At 47.6% G+C, this 24,017-nt stretch overlaps 1 protein-coding gene across 1 annotated transcript in view; it reads right to left on the bottom strand.

The window, feature by feature from the left end:
• The window catches only part of hao1 (hydroxyacid oxidase (glycolate oxidase) 1), a 116,751-nt gene that overhangs the window by 86,315 nt on the left and 6,419 nt on the right, over positions 1 to 24,017 (bottom strand). Inside the window, exon 2 of the mRNA XM_070888781.1 lies at positions 14,055 to 14,206. Coding sequence (XP_070744882.1) covers positions 14,055 to 14,206 — 152 coding nt within the window. The remainder of the gene's footprint in view (positions 1 to 14,054; positions 14,207 to 24,017) is intronic.

Below are 24,017 nucleotides of genomic sequence, written 5' to 3'. Positions count from 1 at the left end.
CCACATGAACTCTCTGAACTTCAGCATCCATGGTTGTTCCCCAGGCCTCATCCTGCATTTCAGACCCCTCGTCTGGTTCGTCTGTCTCACAGACTAGCCTTTTTGTACATCCTGGCCAGGTGTTCCTTGACATTATAAATCCTACAGGTGTAAAGTTAGAACCTGCAGATTTTTGCAGTGTGTCTGCCCCCACATCTCCAACATGAGCTGAGATTGCTGTTAACAAAAGGACTATTCCCAGGCATTCCTCTCTGATGGCCCTTTTGGCTGTTTCTAAGCCTTCTGATTGGGTGTTAATTGTCCCATCACAGGATGTATTATTCCTCGTGATGGCGTGAATTACCGATCCCCTTTCCATTGGTTTTAAAGTTGCGTTTAACCAGGGAATCAATGTTATAAAAATGACACAGAACTCCACAGGCAGGCAAGGGCAATTTGACACTGTCTAGGCAGGCAAGCAAGGGCAATTCGACACCAGCCAGGCAGCAACAAGCTCCTGGCAACAGGAACAATGGAAAGGGGGTCGGTAATTCACGCCATCACGAGGAACAATACATCCTGTGATGGGACAATTAACACCCAATCAGAAGGCTTAGAAACAGCCAAACGGGCCATCAGAGAGGAATGCCTGGGAATAGTCCTTTTGTTCACAGCAATCTCAGCTCATGTTGGAGATGTGGGGGCAGACACACTGCAAAAATCTGCAGGTTCCAACTTTACACCTGTAGGATTTGTAATGTCAAGGAACACCTGGCCAGGATGTGCAAAAAGGCTAGTCTGCGAGACAGACGAACCAGATGAGGGGTCTGAAATGCAGGATGAGACCTGGGGAACAACCTTGGATGCTGAAGTTCAGAGAGTTCATGTGGCCGACGTCCATAGCTCATACACCAAAACGCCACCCATGATGATGAAAGTCTTACTGAATGGCATCCCGGTGCACATGGAGCTGGATACAGGAGCTAGCCAGTCCCTCATGGACGCCCAACAATTTGGAAGACTATGGCCACACAAAGCTAGCAGGCCCAAATTGGAACGCATTGAGACGTAGCTACGTACGTACACCAAAGAGATCATCCCAGTGCAGGGCAGTGCAAACTTGGTGGTAACACATAATGGATCACAGAACCGGCTGCCACTCTGGATTGTTCCAGTAAATGGCCCCGCGCTCTTGGGGAGGAGTTGGCTAGCTGAGATGAATTGGAAATGGGGGAGATGTGCATGCCATTTCATCTGTGAAGCGAAGTTCATACTCGCAGGTATTGCAAAAATTCGAGTCACTCTTTCAACCCGGTGTCGGAACGTTCAAGGGCACCAAAGTAGTGATACACATCACTCACGACGCCAGACCAGTGCACCACAAAGCTAGAGCGGTGCCGTACGTGATGCGTGAAAAAATTGAAAGTGAACTGGACAGGCTGCTCAGAGAGGGCATAATTTCGCCCATTGAATTCAGCGACTGGGCAAGTCCCATTGTTTCCGTCCTCAAAGCAGATGGCTCGGTCAGGATTTGTGGCGACTACAAAGCCATCATCAACCGAATGTCGCTGCAAGACCAATACCCGCTCCCGAGAGCAGAGGACCTTTTTGCCACGCTGACAGGTGGTAAGCTGTTCATGAAGCTGGACCTCACTTCGGCCTACATGACTCAGGAACTGGATGAAGAATCCAATTTTCTGACCACCATCATGACACACAAAGAATTATTTGTTTACATTAGGTGCCCGTTTGGCATTCGTTCGGCAGCGGCTATCTTTCAGGGAAACATGGAAAGCTTGCTCAAGTCTATCCCTGGAACGATCATGTTCCAAGACGACATCCTTATAACGGGTCGAGATACTGAGGAACACCTCCGCAACCTGGAGGAGGTGCTACGTGGATTGGAACGGGTAGGCCTGCGGCTGAAAAAGGCCAAGTGTGTGTTTTTGGCCCCAGAGGTCGAGTTTTTGGGCAGGAGGGTTGCCGCAGATGGGATCCGGCCCCCTGAATCAAAAACTGAGGCGATTCGCCAGGCGCCCAGGCCCGGCAACACGTCGGAGTTGCGATCATTCCTGGGACTCTTGAACTATTTTGGGAACTTCCTGCCGAACTTAAGCACATTGTTGGAGCCGTTACACATGCTCCTCCATAAAGGTTGTGAATGGTCTTGGGGGGATTGTCAAGAACAGGCTTTCAATAAGGCAAGGAATCTGCTGTGTTCCAACAAACTGCTGACTTTGTATGACCCCTGTAAAAAACTGGTTTTAACGTGCGATGTGTCATCCTACGGGGTTGGGTGTGTTTTGCAGCAGGGTAACGTTGACGGCCGACTCCAACTGGTGGCTTACGCCTCCAGGTCGCTCTCCCAGGCAGAGTGTGGATACGGCATGGTCGAGAAGGAGGCACTCGCGTGTGTGTATGGTGTGAAAAAGATGCACCAGTACCTTTTCGGTAGACGGTTCAAGCTAGAGACGGACCACAAGACGTTAACATCCCTGTTGTCTGACAGCAAGGCTGCCAACGCTAATGCGTCAGCTCGCATACAGCGAAGGGCCCTCATGCTGGCTGCGTATGACTACACCATACGGCACCGGCCAGGCACCAAAAATTGCGCTGACACACTCAGCAGGCTCCCACTGACCACCACCAAGGGGGCGTCAGAGCAGAGCGCCGAGATGGTCATGGCCATTGAGGCTTTTAACACTGTGGGCTCTCCCATCACAGCCCGCCAGATCAAACTCTGGACCAACAGGGACCCCCTTCTATCCATGATAAAGAAATTTGCCCTGACTGGGGACTGGGCGCCCGCACACAGGGCGTGCCCCGAAGAAGTCAGGCCGTTTCAGAGACGTCTGGATGAATTCTCTGTCCAAGCCGACTGCCTGTTATGGGGCAGTCATGTAGTCATGCCCCAGAAAGGAAGGGAAGCGTTCATCAGGGAATTCCACAGCGCGCACCCTGGCATCGTGTTAATGAAGGCCATTGCCCGATCACACATGTGGTGGCCGGGGATTGACTCAGACCTGGAACACTGGGTTCGCAGGTGCACGACGTGTGCCCATCTGGGCAATGCCCCCAGGGAGGCCCCACTCAGCCCGTGGCCCTGGCCCACCAGGCCATGGTCACGCATTCACGTGGACTATGCAGGCCCGTTCGCGGGAAAAATGTTCCTGATCGTTGTCGATGCATACTCAAAGTGGATCGAGTGCATCATATTGAACTCGTGCACGACATCCATCACTGTGGAGAGTCTGCGTATGGTTTTCGTGACCCACAGCTTGCCGGACATCCTGGTCAGCGATAATGGCCTGTGTTTTACCAGCCATGAATTCTAGGAGTTTATGTCGGGCAATGGAATCAAGCATGTCCGGACAGCGCCGTTCAAGCCGGGCTCCAATAGCCAGGCGGAACGGGCGGTCCAAGTCATAAAGCAGGGCAGCCAAGGACCCTCCCTTCAGTATCGCCTATTGTGCCTCCTGCTGGCCTACAGGTCCCGGCCGCACTCGCTCATGGGAGTCTCGCCAGCGGAACTCCTCATGAAACGCACGGTCAAGACGCGGCTGTCCCTCATTCACCCAGCCCTGGCAGACATTGTTGCAGACAAGCGCCAGTCCCAAACCGAGCTCCATGATCGAGGTTCAACGGGGAGGTGTATAGAAATAGATGACCTGGTATTTGTTCTTAACCATGCTTTGGGACCCAAATGGCTTGAGGGCACCGTAATTGGCAAAGAAGGTAACAGGATCATGGTGGTCAAACTAAACAATGGGCAGATATGCCGCAAAAACTTGGACCAAATAAAGACAAGGTTCAGTGCAGACATGGAGGAACCGGAAGAAGAGCATGATGAGATAGCACCCACACCACTGCCAGCGCATGAGCAACAAAGACAGCCCTCAGCATGCACAGTCCTTGCGGCCGGCCCGGACAGGCCGGAATCACCTCAAGTGACAGAGATGCGTGCTGAGGCTCAGCCACCAGAGCCACAACTGCGGCGCTGCACGAGAGAGCGCCGACCACCCGATAGACTCTTACCTCTGAAACTAAAAAACCTAAGGGGGGAGGTGATATCATGTATGTCACCATCTTGCACTGACTATAAGTATGTAACTGTAACTCATGCATACTGTACCTGTACCCTTGTAATGCACACCCTGACCACAGGGTGTGAGCTCCTCACCTGGGCTTCCAGGTATAAAAGGGGAGGTCCCACCCAGAATCAACACTCTTCAGTCCTGGAAATAAAGTGAAGGTCACAGAGTGACCGTGTCTGATATATCCATGCCTCATGTGAGTTTGTAACAAGGTGCAGAGACACTATAGGTACAGTATGACCCATGTAAGCGGTTAGTGCTGGCCTGCGACGCCTCATCTTATGGGGTCGGTTGTGTGCTCCAGCAAGCCAATGTATCAGGCAAACTCCAACCAGTTGTATACGCATCCAGAAGTCTGTCTAAGGCTGAAAGAGCCTGGAGTATGGTAGAGAAAGAGGCTTTAGCATGCGTATATGGGGTTAGGAAAATGCACCAATACCTGTTTGGGCTTCAGTTTGAGCTTGAAATAGACCACAAGCCGCTCATTTCATTGTTTTCTGAGAGCAAAGGTATAAACACCAATGCCTCGTCCCGCAGCCAAAGATGGGCACTGACATTATCTGCTTATGATCATGTCATCTGCCACAGACCAGGCACTGAAAACTGTGCTGATGAGCTTAGCCGGCTACCATTGTCCACAACTGGGGTGGAAATGCCGCAACCCGCAGACTTGCTGCTGGTCATGGATGCCTTCGAGAGCGAGGGGTCACCCATCACGGCTCGCCAAATTAGGACCTGGACCAGCCAGGATCCTGTACTGTCAAGCGTAAAAAGCTGTGTCCTAAATGGAAATTGGTCTGCCATTCCCAGGGAAATGCAGGATGAAATTAAGCCTTATAGCCGCCGCAAAGATGAATTATCTATTCAGTCTGATTGTCTGTTATGGGATAATTGTGTTGTTATGCCAAAAAAAGGCAAGGAAACTTTTGTGCGAGATTCACACAGTACCCACCCAGGCATTGTCATGATGAAGGCCATTGCCAGGTCTCACTTTTGGTGGCCCGGCATTGACTCGGACTTGGAGTCTTGCGTGTATCAGTGCAACACTTGCATAAAACTGAGTAACGCACCTGTGGAGGCGCCGCTGAATCTGCGGTCATGGCCATCCAAACCGTGGTCAAGGATCCACATAGAAGTTGCCGGCCCCCTTTTTAGTGGTAGTGGACGCTTCCTCCAAATGGATTGAATGCGTAATCATGTCATCCAGCACGTCCATAGCCACTATTGAAAGCCTCCGGGCCATGTTCTCCACCCATGGTCTGCCCGATGTCCTTATCGGTGACAATGGACTGTGTTTCACCAGTTCGGAGTTCCACGAGTTAATGACCCGTAATGGCATCAAGCATATCAGGTCTGCCCCTTTCAAACCTGTGTCTAATGATCAAACGGAGCAGGCTGTCCAAACTGTTAAGCAGAACCTAAAACGTGTGACTTACAGCCCCCTACAGACCCGCTTGTCCCGCATTCTGCTCAGTTACCGGACGAGACCCCACTCTCTCACCGGGGTCCCTCCTGCCGAACTGTTAATGAAGAGAGGCCTCAAAAGCATGCTTTCCCTTGTACATCTCAATGATCATGTCGAAACCAGAAGGCAACAGCAGCAATGATACCACGATCGCACGGCCATATCACATGACATAGCTGTTCATGACCCTGTGTTTGTCCTGAATTATGGTCATGGTCCAAAGTGGGTTGCTGGCATGGTTTTGGCCAAGAAGGGGAACAGGGTGTTTGTAGTCAAACTGTTAAATGGCCAAACGTGCAAGAGGCACATCGACCAAACCAAACTGCGATTCACAGACAACCCAGAACAAATTGAAGATGACATCATCATCGACCAACCAACACATCAGCTGACTCTTGAAGACGAACCTACCATCCCCGACAGTCCTGTCAGACTGACTGCTCCGTAATGCAGCAATGGTCCTACTAATTCACCCAAGCTTGGGTTTGAACTGAGAAGATCGACCAAGGAGCGGAAGGCCCTGGACCCTCTCAACTTGTAAATACAACCTGTACCAAGGACTTTGGGGGGAATGATGTTATGTATGTTAACTGGGTTTTAACTGCCACCAGGGGCGCGACTGTCGGAGTCCTAATGGTCACTGGCAGACACGTGCAAGCCATGTATATAATGTTGGCAGCCATGTTGAATCCTCACATTGAGAATAAATTAACTGGAATAAGGCCATGCCTGAACTAGCTCACCATACTTAGCCTCATGGAGTTATTCGATACTTAACATCTCGGTCCACGATATTTTTAGCTTCAGACTTTAGTCATAATTTCACATCATGTACCATGCACCAATGACAACTAACTTCCATTATTAAATACATAGCCCATTCATACACAGAACAACCACTTTGGATCAGCGTAAAGGATAGGGGGCCAATAGACAAATTCTCATCCTCGTGTTTAAATTCCTTCATGGCCTCATACCTCCCTGTCTCTGGAACCTCTCCCAGTTTTACAACCACCCTTCCTCAGGACTCTCATTTCCTCTAACTCTGGCCTCTTGTGCATCCCACCCTTTGCCCCACCACTGGCAGCTGTGCCTTCAGCTGCCTGAGCCCCACGCACGGAAATTCTCTCCCTAAACCTCTCCGCCTCACCATCTCTCTACCCACCTTTAAAACCCTCTTTAAAATCCACCTCTTTGATGAAGGTGCTGATCATTCTTCCTAATATCTCTTTCTTTGTTGCAGCGTCTATTTTAGTCTGGTTATGCCTGTGTGAAGCACCTTGGGAATGCTTTTCGACATTAAAATAGTTAGATAAATGCAAGCTGTTGCTGTTGTTATAAATTGTAAACCAACCTTCCCTTTGATATACTACTCACAAACTAAACTTAATAAAATGTGAAAAAATGTTTATTTACAGAAACTATAATGAAAAGCTCATTATTGTAAATTCATTGACTGTTGTAATACATCATCATCATCATTTGCAGTCCCTCAAATCGAGGATGACTTGCTTCCACATCAAGATGTTCACAGGTGTTTCAATGAAGGACCATAAATTCCAGGTCCTGAACTAAATCTTGAAGGGTGGAAGATGTCTGTGTGTGGATTTTTTTAATGTGTTGTGGCCGTTGCACACCAGCCACCACACGGGCTTGACAGAGCTAGATCTTGGTCCAGTGGCAAGGATTACCCAAGACGACTGGAGACCTGCTCTGCTGCATGGACCTGGTGCGCACACATATCGCAGTGTGGGCTGGCCCGTGCTTCCCCTGGGCCCTCACCTTTCCTGGACCCCGAACTCGCGCCTCTCCTGGGCCCCGATCACATCCCTCTACAATCTCTCGCCGCTCCTTCGCCCCAGCTCACCACTCCTGCTGTACCTGCCCACGCTCCAATCACTGACCTGCACCTTGGTGATGTCCCTTTTCACTGCTGTTGCTCGTTTGCTCCAGCACGCGCTGCTCCCTGGAGTGGTATGCCTCCACGATGGTGCTCGCAGGCCGGGGGGCGCTCAGCCTGCTAGGCCAAGCCTCCACGCTGCTCCTTCCGCACCCCGGCCGCCATACCGGTAAGCAAGATCCCAGATTTTATGGGCTCAATTTTGCCCAAAGCTGTTTTTTGGCGTATTGCCAGAGTTACGCCCATTTTTCTAGGCCACAACTGCTCCAAAAATAAATAAACCAAGTTTTCCCGCTCTTTTTTTAAAAAATTGGCGCTGCGCAGCCTATCCTGTAGCCTTGGGGGGTGGGGCCAAATGTCTGCGCTAAAAAAAATCACGCTTCCCCCACCTGCGAGGGGAAAAAAAGGACATGATTCCTATGGGCACGCATGCGCAGTACAGCTCCCGGTCTGCAATCGGCCAGTTTTAAAGAGCCAGTTGTGTGTGAGAATTTTAATTCTCAGTGGAAAAATCAGAGCTGCAATACAAGATGCAACGTGGTGCTAGGACCAAGAATTTCTTACAGGGTGAAGTGGAGGCACTAGTTACTGTGATTGAGGCCAGATGGCACAAGCTGGACACCAGCAGAAGTCACATGAAAGTTCCACCCAAAGAAATGAAGAAACGTTGGAATCAACTTGCAGAAGATTACTGTGCAATGGCGACCACCCCGAGGTGCAAAAAGAAGTGGCAGGACATTAGTCAAGTAGTTAGTAATATTTTCATTTATTCAATGGAATTGCAATTGTAAATGTGACCATCTGTATAAGTCCCACCCAGCAGAAAGACACCCTCTCTAAAAAGTTATATTTTCATCTTTGTAGAGGAAAGTGGCACATAATAAAAGGGAAAGAATTCGAACAGCAAGAGGCCCGGCAAATCTGCACCCACTGACGCCCTTGGAAGTGAGGGTCGCTGCTTTGATGGGTCCTGCCTGGAGAAAAATAACCACCACTGCATAAGCTGGGCCCACACTCGAGGGAGAGGATAAGTCCTGCAAATTCCGCAGTCTGGCTTTGCTAAATGTTAAGTACTGCACGGGCTAGCCATGCTTCGGTTCATGGGGATGTCTCCATCAGCTACGCTTCGGTTGATGCAATGTGCTATCATTCATCGTGGTCCTTCAAGTCAGCCTGCTGCCTGCGCTGTGTGAGCCTTCTCATGCCACCCACCCAGCCCCCTCCTCTGCTGCTAACCATTTGTCTGTTATGTTATATTTTGCAGAACTTGAGGCCAACCCTGATGATGCAGAAGATTCATATGAGCCTGAAGAGGAGAACATCTTCCAATCCCACGTTCCATACCAAGGGCATGGGGGGGGGGGGAGGGGGAGGGCAGGGGGGGGAGAGGGAGGGGATGGATGAAGCCCCCACTGTTGTACTCACTTGGAGGAGGTGCAGGTGCCGCCCATTGAGGTGGTAGACCCTTCCTTGAGTAGTGGTTTGACAGTTGAGACATTTCATAGTTTCCCACCATCTGAGGCTGGGGATTCCAGTGGGATGCAGCGAGGCACACCCAGGGCCCACCATCCGAGGCTGCAGGTCCAACTGGGATGCTGCGAGCCACACCCAGGGGGAGATGGGGGAAGGAGAGCGTGACAGCGCTCTCCTAAGATCTAACAGATGTGGTTCACATGATGGCAACGAGTGCAGAGAACATTGACCTTACCTGATAACTCCTGGACACTATCAGTGGGGTGGATAATGAGGTATGGGACTATCGGGAGAAGTAACAATACTCTCACAAGAAATGGGAATGCTGTCCGGGAACATAAGGGAGGGAATATCTCAATCAGCAGAAACAATGTCGGTGCACATGAGAGAGGGAATGTCGCAGCTAGCTGATGCGCTCAGTGAACATGAGGGAGGGAATGTTGTAGATAGTTCAAACACTGTCAGTGACCATGAGGGAGAGAATGTTGCAGGTAGTTGACACACTTTTGCTCAACATGAGGGAGGACATGTCACAGGTAGGTGAGACACTGACGGCGAACATGAGGGAGGGAATGTTGGAGGTAGTTAGTTGAGGCACTGTTAGGGCACGAGGGAGGGAATGTCAGAGTTAGCTGCTGCAATAAGGGAACACGCCCAGACCCAGCGCACATTGACAGAATCAACTGCCACTCCTACTCCAATTCCCACACCAGCCTCTGAAGAGACCCAAGCCGGGCCTTCCACATTATCGGGTGGAGTCAACAAGACCAAATGCAGCGGGCAGGCTTAGAATAAGGTGGAGGAGAGATGGGTGCAGCCTTTCTTTCCTGCTGCAGTTGTTGTTGTTGTTGTTATTATTATTATTGTTGTTACTGTTGTAACTGTTCTCAAATTAAAAGTTTTTTGTAAGTTATGTAAATTTACGAGTTAGTAAAAGTTAGTAAGTGATGTTAAAGTTAGTAAGTGATGTTAGAGTTTGTAAGTGATCTTAAGTGAAAACTTTAAAGTTTGATACAAGAATATGTTTATTAAAGTTAAATACAAACAAATGTTTGTTAAACTTTTGAATAAAATATATTTTAAATTATAACTGAATCATTTCCATTATTTGTTCGATTATTAACACAACTTTTTGAAGTGAACAAGAATCATTTCCATCATTTGTTCGATTAACACAACACAACATTACAGAACAGATTCAAACAGTAAACATGGTCCATGTGGAATAATTGCCGCTGAGCCTTCAGGCAGCAAACCATTCATAGATGAGTTGCTGGCGCAAGGTTCGAGCAATCATTAAAGGGGCACGACGGCCCGCCCTCCTCTGCCGTCGTGCTCCGGGTTCAGGTAGTTGCATGGTTTCCTCGTCCTCGTCCTCCTCCTCCTTGTCACCTGCATCTTCCTCATCATTATTATCAGCCACTCTCGCCTCCGGTGGGTCTTCCACTACCAGGTTCTGCTGCCTCATGATGACTAAGTTATGCAGCATGCAGCACACAACAGTGAACTGACTGACAATCTAAGGGGAGTATTGTAAGTAGCCTCCAGAATGGTCCAAGCATCGGAAACGCTGTTTCAAGATGCCAATGGTCCTCTCTATGATGCTGCGTGTCGCAATGTGCGACATGTTGTATTCCCAGTCAGCTTCTATCCGGGTTACGCGTAGAGGCGTCATGAGCCAGGTGGTGAGGCCATACCCTTTGTCCCCCAGTAGCCAGCTCTGCCCTTCTGGCTGCTGCTGAAACATGGCAGATATAACACTCTCGCGTAGGATGAACGCATCATGGGTGCTCCCAGGGTAACTTGAATCACTTGACCTGATGCAATGCACGTCATCACACGCGAGCTGCACATTAATGGAGTGGAAGCCTTTTCTGTTCCTGTACATCTCGGAATTCTTCAAAGGTGCTCGCAAGGCGATGTGGGTACAATCAATGCAGCTCTGTACCTTTGGGAAGTAATCCTGGAGAAGCCCACAGCCCTGTCACGCATTGCCTGGGCGGTCATGAGGAACTTTATGTAGTCATTCCTCCGGGCATATAGTGCAGCAGTCACCTGCTGTATTCAACAGGTGTTGCATGTTGAGAAATGGCGCACACATCCCCAGTTGCAGCTTGGAACGATCCAGATGCATAGAATGAAAGTGCAGCTGTAACCTTCACTTCAACTGACAAAGCATTCCTCCTGACACTTCTAGGTTGCAGTTCTGCTTTTACTAACTCACAGATCTGTTACAACTTTGTTGCAGAAAGGTAGCCTTCTGACACAATCTGCATCACTCAGGTGCAGGTACAAACGCCTGTCTTGATATACACGACGTGGGTAAGTCCTCCTGCTCATCAGCCTACGGGCTCTGTGGTTGCTCATGCGATGACGTCAAATTAATTGTCTCCTCCACAGCAACATCATGCAAAAGACTTGCACAAGGTATGGCATTGTCGGTATTGCCCCCATGTTTAAATATTACCTTTGCAAGAAGCTCAAAACGGCAGGCAGGCAGGCAGGACAAGCTTCTTTGTTCTCTCTTCCCACAAGGTAAGTATGGACCGCACCCAGGTCTGAGCAGGTGCAGTGAACCCCCCACCCACCCCCTCCCCAACCCCCTGGGCTACATTTGATGCATAGTGTAGGCTTCTGATGCCTTCCATGTGCCTTCTACAGCCCCCATCCACTGGGCTTGATTTGATGGGTAGTGCAGGCTTCTGATGCCTTCAGTATGCACACCTCTCCCACCTCCCACCCACCCCACCTCCCCGAGCTTCCTTTGCAGCTGAGCCCCAAGTCCATGTCCAGGCGTGAGACCAATTCTGCCAGCTGACGCTCCGACCCTCGAGCCCCTGTTTGCAGATGTTTGGTGGTGGCATGTCGGTTGAAAAAAAATGAAAACCAGAATTCCATCAAATTTCCATTTACTGCGTTCTAAGGTAAAAAAATGTAATCTCCATTATGCATCTTTTCGGGTTCTTGACTCCCTCCAAAACTTCGCTGAAACACAATGGTGTCTTTCTGCACCGATTTTTCAATGCGCGCTAGTTTTTCTTAACTCACCAGAAGGTTTTTCGGGAGTGGTCACATATGTCGACCGAGGAGAATTTTTTGGGGGGCAAACTTACATCATTGAGAAAAATTGCCACAGACATTAGGTTACACCTACTATGATGCAAAAAAAACTAACCTAAAAAAATCCTAACGAACTGAGTTACGCTAGCGCACATTCCTTGGGGAAATTGTAATTTTTTTTACACTTACGCCAAAAATAGCGGCGCACGCCAAAAAAACGTCCCAAATCACTGGGGAAAATTGTGTCCAGAATCTGGTCTAATCTCAGTTCGTCAGTCAGAGCATTGGTGGCAGTTCTGAATATTCTTGGATAAAAGCAGAAAATACTGGAAATACTCAGCGGGTCAGGCAGCATCTGTGGAGAGAGAAGCAGAGTTAATGTTTTGGGTCGATGCCCTTTCCTCAAAACTGGAAAAGGTTAGAGATGCATACATATCAGGAAAGTTCCAGTTCTGACGAAAGGTCATCGACTTGCAACGTTAACCCTGTTTCTCTCTCCACAGATGCTGCCTGACCTGCTGAGTATTTCCAACATTTTCTGTTTTTATTTCCAATTTCCAGCATCCACAGCATTTTGCTTCTGACTATCCCTGGGCTAGAGACAGGGGGAGAAATATCAAACAGAGTTGCTCTTCCTAATTGACGTTCAACAATCGTTCCTGGACTTGGGTGATTGTTAGTCACAAATGGAAGTCAGAGCATCCCTGGGGGGGGGTGATGCGGTAGGAAGCACAGACTGATGAAGTTGAACATGACCTGCGATTCAGATTTACCTAAGACTAATGGGGTAAGTCTGACTTTTGGCGAGAGTGTAAAAGGAACTGTATTGGTTATAAACCTCTCCTAATGATGTTTCCATTGAAGTCAAGGAAAATAAAAATCGGGAGTGATGTATAACGGATTGTTGAATCGGTATCGGCTATTTGATCCAAGGTCAAAATTACCCCCAAGGCGTTTGGTATTTATCTTCAGAAGGGCTAAATTCAAAGAAATGTGAGAGCAACCAAAGCAAACAGATTGGATGATGATGTCCAACCCTTGATCAGCAGAATCTCTTTAAACAAATAATTTTGAGCACACAGGATAAATACATAACCCTAATCAGACTAAACAAGCATGACCCTAAACGCATTCACAAATAAATCCAAAGTCAAATAATGAGGAAAAATTACCTCTACAAGTCCTGCAGGGAGAAAGAGGAAGGGGCTCATTGGGATGAATCTAGAAACATGCAGAAACATTATATAGGGCCGGATTTTGCCGGAACAAACGGCCTTAGACTTGCATTGGCCATAGACTTTCTGTGGGCTCTGGAAGTTGCTGTCAGTCAAAAACCCAAACAGCACAGCGCCCTCTACAGGATATCTGGGATCTGTGTGAACATGCCAAGTTCTGTGTCTCCTTAACCAATCAGATTGAAGAATCGTTAATAGGCAGCGCAGAGTCTGAACCAGGAAGTGTCAGTTCGAATAGTTAATTCAATGTAAAATCAGGTACAGGAAGAGATATAGAGAGGTAAATAAAGAAGGGATTAAGTAAGAGAGATAAAAGAGACAGAAAGAAAAAGTAAAAGAAAAATTATATATTTTTAAAATTTGTAATCTCCAACAATAATTAAGATATGCAGGAATGAAACTCCACACTTGTTAATTTTCAGTACCAGAGAGGTTGTTTGGCAGCAATTAAGACTTACCGCACCTTTAAAAGGGTACTGGAATAGACAAGCTCTAACTTTTTCTGGTGCGTTTAATCCGTACAGGAACTTCAAGCAATTCAATGTATTTGAAAGGCAAGTCAGACGGTGAGATGCTGTTTTCGGGAAGCTTTGGAGGAACATCGCATCTCGGACAGCAACTTCCAGATTTCGGTATTTAACTGCACATATGCGGTTGCTGGAAGTTGCTGTCTGATTTACACTTTAATAGCAGCGAGCGCTGTGAGCCTCAACGTTATTTCTACCGCAAAATCCGAGCCAATAAAAGTGATAACAGGGTTAAAGGGGAGACCTAAGAAAATGTATAGCTGCAGAGGCAAGGCTTAACAGTAAAACAAATTCTCTTAGTGCTACAACAACATTGATTACCTTTTATTGTTGCTACTTCTCCATCTGGATGTGCCATCCGTTGCATGGCAGTGGCAGAAACGCAAATGGGCATGCTAATTCTTTGTCCCAAGACCGTTGCAGACAAGTCCATGTTTGACACATCCCTAAGCACACGTGGGCACAGTCGCCATCTAATAAGACAAACAGGGGAGTTAGAAATGATCTACAGGCTTGCTCCATGATGTATGAACTTGCAATACCAGAGGATGGTAAGAGTCAGGCTCGTAAGAACTTAAGAAATAGGAGCAGGAATAGGCCATATGGCCCTTCGAGGCTGCTCTGCCATTTAATAAGATCATGGCTGATCTGATCATGGACTCAGCTCCACTTCCCTGCCCATTCCCCATAACCCCTTACCCCCTTATTGTTTAAGAAACTGTCTATTTCTGTCTTAAATTTATTCAATGTCCCAGCTTCCACAGCTCTCTGAGGCAGCGAATTCCACAGATTTACAACCCTCTGAGAGAAGAAATTTCTCCTCATCTCCGTTTTAAATGGGCAGCCCCTTATTCTAAGATCATGCCCTCTAGTTCTAGTCTCCCCCATCAGTGGAAGCATCGTCTCTGCATCCACCTTGTCAAGACCCTCATAATCTTATACATTTCGATAAAATCACCTCTCATTCTTCTGAATTCCAATGAGTAGAAGCCCAACCTACTCAACCTTTCCTCATAAGTCAAATCCCCCTCATCCCTGGAATCAACCTAGTGAATCTTTTCTGAACTGCCTCCACAGCAAGTATATCCTTTCTTAAATATGGAAACCAAAACTGCACACAGTATTCCAGGTGCGGCCTCACCAATGCCTTATATAGCTGTAGCAAGACTTCCCTGCTTTTATACTCCATCTCCTTTGCAATAAAGGCCAAGACCATTGGCCTTCCTGATCACTTGCTGTACCTGCATACGATCCTTTTGTGTTTCATGCACAAGTACCCCCAGTCTACTTGATTCCTCCACAGGAAAGTTGCCAATGAGTAGAAGCCAAGGTGCTTCCTCACAAGGAGTGACAGAAAAGTGGAATTTGTGCCTCTTTTGGACAGCTACCAAGTCAAGTAATGGCTCGACAACCAGGAGCAGGAAGGATGTCCATTCCCATCAATTGGAGTTGGATCCACCGAGTGTCTCAAAACAGGTCTTTTCTGCTTGGAAAACCGAGCGTGAAAAATCAGATAGATTTGCCAAGACTACATGCTGACCTGCACAAACTGAAGTATCTCCTCTCGGGTGAGACATAAAACAATTATTTTTAGCAATGATTCTTTAGGCTGAAAGCACTTATTCTTCTATCCCACTGAGAGATGTCTGTATTAAAGAGAATATACTGGAGATAATACAGTCTGGACGATTAACAGGGGAAATCCAGCCCGAGAATTTTTCAGCCTGCGATATAATTACACTGCAGTAAAGCATTAATAAACCACCAGGCTACATTGAGAGACAGGAAACAGCTACTGTATGAAGATTTCCTTTGGCAATCTGTCTTAAAACATTTGTCAGAATAAATTGTTTTTAAAATTAATGTTGTAACCAAATTATGGATGATCTTAAGACGGCTATACTGTCAGATTCAGACTGCTTTGCACTGAAAGCAAGCAAGGTGCATCCAACTGGAATGGTCAGGTGTTGTGTATATTCCCCAAGTCAGTGCGAGTAAAGCTAATTGCCCTGCTAACTATTATGCTGTGGATACTATTGTACAAACAATAGCACATTCGTCTGATATTCATCTCTCTGCTATATTAGCAGACGTAACAAAGGGTGCAGAGAAGATTTACATGGGTGATACCAGAAATGCGAGGGTATACACATCAGGAAAGGATAAACAGGCTGGGTCTCTTTTTTCTTGAAATAAAAAGGCGGAGTGGTGACCTAATTGAGGTGTTTAAAATTATGTAAGGTTTTGATAGTGTGGATTCAGATAGAACGTTTCCACTCGTGGGGAGGAGCATAAGTAAATGCCATCAATATAAGATAGTCACCAAGAAATCCAATAGGGAATTCATAAGAAATTAATTACCCAAAGAATGATGAGAATGTGGAACTTGCTACCACAGGGAGTGGTTGAAGCGAATAATATAGATTCATTTAAGGGGAGGCTAGACAAGCATATGAGGGAGAAGGGAATAGAAGGTTATGCTGAGCGATTTAGATGAGGAATGATGGGAGGAGGCTCGAGTGGAGCATCAACGCCGACATGGACTGGTTGGGCCGAACGGCCTGTTTCTATATTATATATCCTATGTATTCATATGTAATTAACCTATTTAAAATAATGCTCCTATCTGGCATCTCCATTTAGTAGCTAAAGCTTAAGACAACAGGAACAAAACAACTTCTGAAGCCACACCTCAGCTTTCTTCACCAATCCAAAAGATGCAGACAGAATGCCAATGGCAAAAATTCCCCTGTCTGGATCAGCCTTTCCCCAGGTAGAGTCACCACCCAGCAAGTTGTCCCTTCTGTGCCGATGTTCAAATGCTTTTTTAATCATCAGCTACTGAACTAGGTTTACTACAGCATTGGGAAATCTGTGACTTGGTTATTGGTACCCAGACAATTTCATCAAATCCTTCTGCAGTCCCAACAACCCCCGGGACCAAATTCATGAGACAACTTGGGGTTGATTTGCATGTGCTCCCTTTCTCCCTAAGTTCCAGGTGGAAGAGGGGAGGACAAGGAGGGACGGTTTATTTCCAACGAATGGGAAGAAGATTCCAAAGGCCAACATCCAACATCCAACATCCAACATCCAGGAGAGAGGGTGGCTGAGCGAGTCAAGTCAAGGATCATCACCCCCAGGACCCAAATTCAATTCAGAAACAGGTTCAAGAAACCAACCAGAGTGACAAGGTTGAGTACAGGTCTTCAGTTCACCATCTCTCTGCATAATACCTGGCAACAGCCTTTTTCTTCCTATCTCCCAGCAAGTCCCTCCATTGCATCACATTCCTTCTCCAGAAGGGGATGCTGTACCACGCCTTCTTCTCAATCCAGAGGCACACTCACCTCTTTCCAACTGCCTTCACAGCCCCCCCATTAGAATCTTATTTTCACAAGGATGCCTTCTAATGACTCCTTTCTCACTTCACACTGTAGCCACATTCTTTCCAATGAACACCTCCACACCTTGCTTCGAACTTGCTTCTTCTCGCTCACAGCATAGTCACTACATGAAGTTCCACATATTTCCCCTGATTGGGCTCGTTAAGCCCACCCAGCACGTTTCCCGGACCAATTAGAGGAAGCAGGTTTGGTGACGTCATTTCTGACACATCATCAGCCGGTTTCCTTAAAGGGACCATGGCCAAATTTATTTTGACAGTTGTGCTGTCAGTGTTCGACAGCATTGAGATGCTGCAAATACTGACAATCACTGCAGAGAGGACACGGCTGCACTCAGGCTCTCCGATGACTCCCTCCATATGCTTATGGACGGAGTCACAGCATATTTTCTTCCTTTCAAATGGGTGGAAGAGACCTTCCCAGGAGACCAAAACAGTCTGGCTGCCCATTGCACAGGAGGGCACAAGCAGGGATGTCGTCAGGAGGACCAGGCTGCAGTGGTGCAAACTTTTCAATGATCTCAGCAAAGCCACACTCAACCTCATCCTGCTGTGCCATGTATCACATCCCCATCACTCTGCCTTCCCTACCCTACTCCTGCACATCCTTACTGACACCAACTTACCTTGCTCCTCCACCCATCCCTCTCTCTCTACATTATTACTTCCCCATCTCACTAGCCACCCCTCACACTCACCCTCATCCTTATCCAATCAGACCAACCAACAACACATAGCGCCGGCAGACCCGACATTTCGTAAAGGCATGCAGTGACAGGTTGACAGCGGGGTCCTGACCCACAGCCAAGAACAAAACACTTTCCCATCTGACCTGCCATCGATCGTGCCCGCTGATCAACCGGGAAATTCACCCCTATGCTTCAAAAGTAAAGTGTTTTGGGACGTCCTGAGGTTTCGAAAGCTGTTATAGAAATTAACGTTCTTTCTTTCCATTTATTTCTTTAGAAGGGCTGTGCAGGCGTCACTGATCTGCTGGAGCAGTGGGAGTAACGGGGTGCTGCCCTGTAGCATTGACAGTGGCATGCTGGGAATGGCACATGTCACCCTCCCTCAGGTTGTCGGCACATCTACTCCGTCGCCACCCCCGCAACCAAAACCTACCATGGTGCCAAAAAGGCAGCTGAGCCAGAATGCCCTAGTAGCAGTCCGCAGCTGAGCCCTCTCAGGGCCCGGCTCCCAGAGGTCACTGACCACAACCATCTCAAGGGTCCTCACTTGTACAACAGCAGCCTCCCACCAACTAAGCAGAAACCATTGAGGGAGCATCATTGCCGGAGTAGTAGGAATATTAAAAAGCAACGCTGAAGATAGGCAATATGGGGTGACTCTTGGGTGAACCGTGAGTTCAGGACAATTATTGCCTTTTTGCCTTTGCCATTAAATAGACCCTTTCCATATTTGGCACTTTTGTCTGCAGGGTGCTTTCACCCAGGGTGGAGACCAGGTTGTACTGTATTGGCCTAATTTTCTATGGTGGGATGCAAGCCGTAAGCTCAGCGCTGAGCAGCACCTTTCGGAGAGATGGTGAGAGATCCGACGTGTGGAGAGTGGGAGTGCGAGATTTGAGGCAGTGCTCCCCTCTCCCAGGTATTATCTCTCGGCTGAGTGCCGGCATTGGGATGGCCAGAGATCTAGTTTGTAGAAGGAGGAGAGGTCAGAGAGGTCAGAGTGGCCGCTGCCATTGCACTCATCACGTGCTCGACAGTGGGACCGGCGGCCAAAGGGAGGTCAGGACGTCACCGGAGTCGAATGCGGAGGAGAAGGGTAGAACCGAAGCGCCGACGGAGTCGGGTGTGAGGGCGAAGAGAGAGGATATAGTTCGAAACGCCACCGGAATTGAGCGTGAGGGCAGAGAGAGAGGGCAGGGCCCAAACCTGTGGTCGGAGCTGGTTGGAGGCTCAGAGGACGCCATTGGAGATCGAGTGGAGCAGCTGAGTCAGCCACGTCCAGTGCGGGAGCGAAGGTCTTGGCGGCAGGAAGGTCCGGTAGGCTGGGTGGTAAGTCCGGCGCTCACAGATGGAGGTAAGGAGCAGGCATGGTTTGGGGATGGGCAGTGGGCTCAGGTAACTGCCCTTGCTGCATGGGTTTTAGGGGTAAGAAATGCCCCCATGTTAGCAAGAGCAGACATTGATGACGAGGTCCAACACTGTCTTCAGTGCACCCAGCACAGCCTTCGGTCGCCTGAGGAAGAGAGTGTTTGAAGACCAGGACCTTAAATCTGGCACCAAACTCATGGTCTACAGGGCAGTAGTGATACCCGCCCTCCCATATAGCTCAGAAACATGGACTTGTATATAGCAGTCACCTCAAATCGTTGGAAAAGTACCACCACCAGCACTGCCTCTGCAGGATCCTGCAAATCCACTGGGCAGATAGACACACCAACGTCAGTGTTCTCGCTCAGGCCAACATTCCCAGCATCGAAGCATTGACCATGCTCGATCAGCTCCATTGGGCGGGCCACATCGTCTGCATGCCCGACACGAGACTCACAAAGCAAGCGCTCTATGCGGAACTTCGACACGGCAAGCGAGCCCCAGGTGGACAAAGGAAACACTTCAAGGACACCCTCAAAGCCTCCTTGATAAAGTGCAATATCCCCACTGACTCCTGGGTATCCCTGGCCCATGACCGCCCAAAGTGGAAGAAGAGCAACTGGGAGGGCACTGAGCACCTCGAGTCCCATCGCCAAGAACAGGCAGAAACCAAGCGTAGACAGCGGAAGGAGCGTGCGTCATACCCAAGCTCCCTGACCACCCTTTCCTTCAACGACTGTCTGCCCCACCTGCGACAGAGACTGTAGGTCCCACATTGGACACCTCAGTCACCTGAGAACTCACTTTTAGAGTGGAAGCAAGTCATCCTCGACTCCGAGGGACTGCCTATGATGATGATGATGATGCTTTCATAGCAGCCTTTGAACCTACATTGTCAGGCTGTCGTACTTAGTGAGTTCAACGTTTTAATTGTTCTTTATTGAGGGAGTGATGAAGGAGGTAACACGGACTGCAGAGGGGATTGTGTAACATTTCAGGGGAATGGGTAGGTCAGCCAAAGCACTGAGCAATCAAGTCATTCTTGGCATCTCTAGCAGCAAGGTGTTGTCGAGGCCCCTCCTTCTTCTGCTCCTTCCTTGCCTTCACCCATGTCTTCCTGTCAGATAGAGGAGCTGATGCTCCTCCTCCATGTACAAACCTCTTTGGATAGTGAGGTTCTGCCAGATACACAACACTGCCACGTCGCGTAAGATTCTGTGGGCTATACTGAAGCACGCGCCCTAACCTAACCAAGCATTTAAAACATTGTTTTCGGAGCCCAATTTTGCGCCCGATGATCGTCCTGGTGGTCCCACAGCTCTGGTTGTACCTCGCTTGTGCAGAAGTGCAGAGGTTGCAGAAAAGTCATTCAGCATGATTAGAGGGGCTCGCCCTTGTTCCCTGAGCAGCCACCTCCTAACATTCCTTGACAGGTGTAATCATGGGGGAATAGTTGGTTGGTGCAGGATAAAGACATTGTAACAGCTGCCTGGAAACCTGGCGCACACCTGCATGATTCTGTGGTGATGATCAATGACCAGCGGAAATCTTCCAGCAATGAAATCTCTTCCCGTTCAGAAATGCTGCTTTCTGCTTTTCTGGTGCTTTGATGTGTGCAGTCAATGACACCTTGAACACAAGGGAAGCCAGACACTACATCAAATCTCAGAGCTCTTTCATTCTGACCGTTTGCGTCCATTGGGAAGAATACATAGTTCTTGACCTTGGCAAAGAGGTCATTGGTGACTTGCTCGATGCACCTAAGAATAGCATACTGAGAGATTTAGGAAATATCCCCTGCAGCACCCTGCAAGGATCTTGAGGCAGAGAAGTTAAGGGCTGTGGTTACTTTCACCGCCACTGTCAAAGCATGGACACCTGCCCCAGCAGGCAGGAAGTAAGCCTTGTTACAAGAGGCTGCGGAGATCCTGAGAAGCTTCCAATGGCCCTTAGCAACCAAGGTTTTATTTAGCGGGTTCAGCATTTTCTGGAATTTCCGTTCCAACACTATAATCAGATTATAGGACCCCGATTTGGAAGTATTCATGACATACTCGCTGCCTTGCAATGGGCAGTTAATATGGCGGCAGGTTGGAATTGAGTGGAAACGGGGTGGTAAGTCCCCTGATGCAATTGCAGTCCCATTTCCGCCGGCCTGGGGAGTTAAAATTCCTCCTTACGCCACTGAGTCTCGCAGTGCCATCTGAACAATTTTTTTTAAATTGTACGAATGACAAGTTCAGACATTAATTGGTAAATGAAATTCAACACAGATAAATGTGAGTATTGCATTTTGGTAGGAAGAATAGGGAAGTCACATTACTTGGAGGGTGCAAGTTTGGGTGGGGTAGAGGAGCAAAGGGATTGGGAGTACAAATATATAAATCACTAAAAGTAGCCACACAGGCTAACAAGGCCATAAAAAAGCAAACCAGGCACTAGTGTTTATTTCTAGAGGGATAGAATTGAAAAGTAGTGAAGATATGTTAAACCTGTATTGAACCTTGGTTAGACCACACTTAGAATACTGCAAACAGTTCTGGTTGACATATTATAAACATTATATAGAGTCACAGGAGAGGGTGCAGAGAAGATTTACAAGGATGATACCAGAAATGTGAGAGTATCAAGAAAGGATGAACAGGCTGGATCTCTTTTTGCTTGAAAAAAGAAGGCTGAGGGGTGACTTAATTGCGGTCTTTAAACTTATGAAAGGTTTTGATAAAGTGGATACAGAGTGAATGTTTCCACTTGTGGGGAAGAGCATAACTAGAGGCCATCAATATAAGATAGTCACCAAGAAATCAAATAGGGAATTCAGAAGAAACATATTTACCCAGAGAGTGGTGAGAATGTGGAACTCGCTACCACAGGGAGTAGATGAGGCAAATAGTATAGATGCATTTAAGCATATGATAAGCATATGAGAGAGAAGGGAATAGAGGGTCATGCTGATGGATTTAGATGAGGTAAGACGGGAGGAAGCTCGAATGGAGCATAAACGTTGGCATGGACTGGTTGGGCCGAATGGCCTGTTTCTATGCTGTATATCTTACGTAATCCTATGTAAAACATTCGATAAAATCACACCAATGAAATAGCTTAACAACCAAAAATTAACCATTTGCCCTTTGTTAATAAGTCTGATATATTTGAGCTGATGATGAGCAAAACGGCAAAAGCCACATGCAAGACTGCAGGGAGCTCAAGCCTTGAAATGTAATAAAAGAATACATTCAAAGAGAGGAAATTGTAAGCTCAGAACATAAGTGGCTGCATTTGCCCCACAACAAATAAAAGCTACAAAAACCAAGAAGGAATTAGAGGACTGCAGAAAACAGCGTACTAACTTTAAAAACAGTGGCAAGTGTGAACGTGCACCATAACAAAGATCTGCAAAGCCATAGCAACGGTAATCTATCACAAGCCTCTGGTGACACCTATCAACCGCAGGCACGAAGGACTGAATGGCCTACTCCTGCCCTTACTTCTTATGTTCATATGTAGTGCAATTAAATTAGTTCACCACTTTCGAAAGTTTCCCATATGCTGAATGTGTTTGCAACACAAGCTGAACACCAACAAGTTCCTGAACACTCAAACTATCGGACTTTGATTGATCAACTCAGCGATCCAGTTAGTACAACAAAAAGGTCACAGACAAGTAGAACAATGAACTCAACTCTCCATTTGAACTCCTGAGTTAGAAGTTAATCTCAAACCCTCATTAAGAACATAAGGAACAGGAGCAGGAGTAGGCCATATGGTTCATCGAGCCTGCTCCGCCATTCAATAAGATCATGGCTGATCTTCGACCGCACTCCACTTTTCTGCTCGATGCCCATATTTCTTGATTCCCTTAGAGTCCAAAATTCTATTGATCTCTGTCTTGAATATACTCAACGACTGAGCAATAATAGCCCTCTGGGTAGATTTGAATATTCTAACACACTCCTGGCTGGCCTCCCACGTTCTTCACTATGTAAACTAGAGGTCATCCAAAACTCGGCTGCCGTGTCCTAACTCGCACAAAGTCCCGTTCACCCATCATCTCTGTGCTCACTGACCTACATTGACTCCCATTGACAACCCTCCTGAGATATCTGTGCTCCTCTAATTCTGCCCTCTTGAGCACCCCAATTATAATTGCTCAACCATTAGTGGCCAAGCCTTTTGTTGCCTAAGCCCTAAAGTTCTGGAATTCCCTGCCTAAACCTCTCCACCTCTCTTTCCTCCTTCAAGACTCTCCTTTAAACCTACCTCTTCGACCAAGCTTTTGGTCACCTGCCCTAATTTCTCCTATGTGGCTCAGTGTCAAATTTTCTGTCTCATAATACTCCTGTGAAGCAGCTTGGGATATTTTACTACGTTAAAGGCACTTTATAAAGTACAAGTTATCGTTGTTGTAGAGAATTCCAAAGATTCACAATTCTCAAACTTCTCATCTCAGTCTTAAATGGCTGACCTATTATCCTGAAACTATGCTCCCTAGTTCTAGACTTTCCAGCCAGGTGAAACAGCCTCTCAGCATCTACCCTGCAATGATCGCTCAGAATCTTCCATGTTTCAATGAGATCACCTCTCATCCTGCTAAACTCCAGAGAACATAGGCCCATTCTACTCAATTAGCGGAATGGTCCCCGGCACAAGGTAAGTGCTCCAGGAGTGGAATTCTGGTTGGAGGAGGGGGTCGGAGGGGTCCCGGGGCAGGAGATGTGTAAGGTTTGCTTGTAGAGCACAGAGTAGCACTTTTGCTCCTCCTTGCCCACAAGGAAATGTTTCTGTAAATTTAAAAACGTATCTTTGCTGGGCCTCGTCTGG

Source organism: Pristiophorus japonicus, chromosome 9, assembly GCF_044704955.1.
Source record: "Pristiophorus japonicus isolate sPriJap1 chromosome 9, sPriJap1.hap1, whole genome shotgun sequence".
NCBI classification, from domain to species: Eukaryota; Metazoa; Chordata; class Chondrichthyes; family Pristiophoridae; genus Pristiophorus; species Pristiophorus japonicus.
Note: the sequence above shows the minus strand (reverse complement) of the source record. Positions and strands in the feature narration are given on the sequence as shown.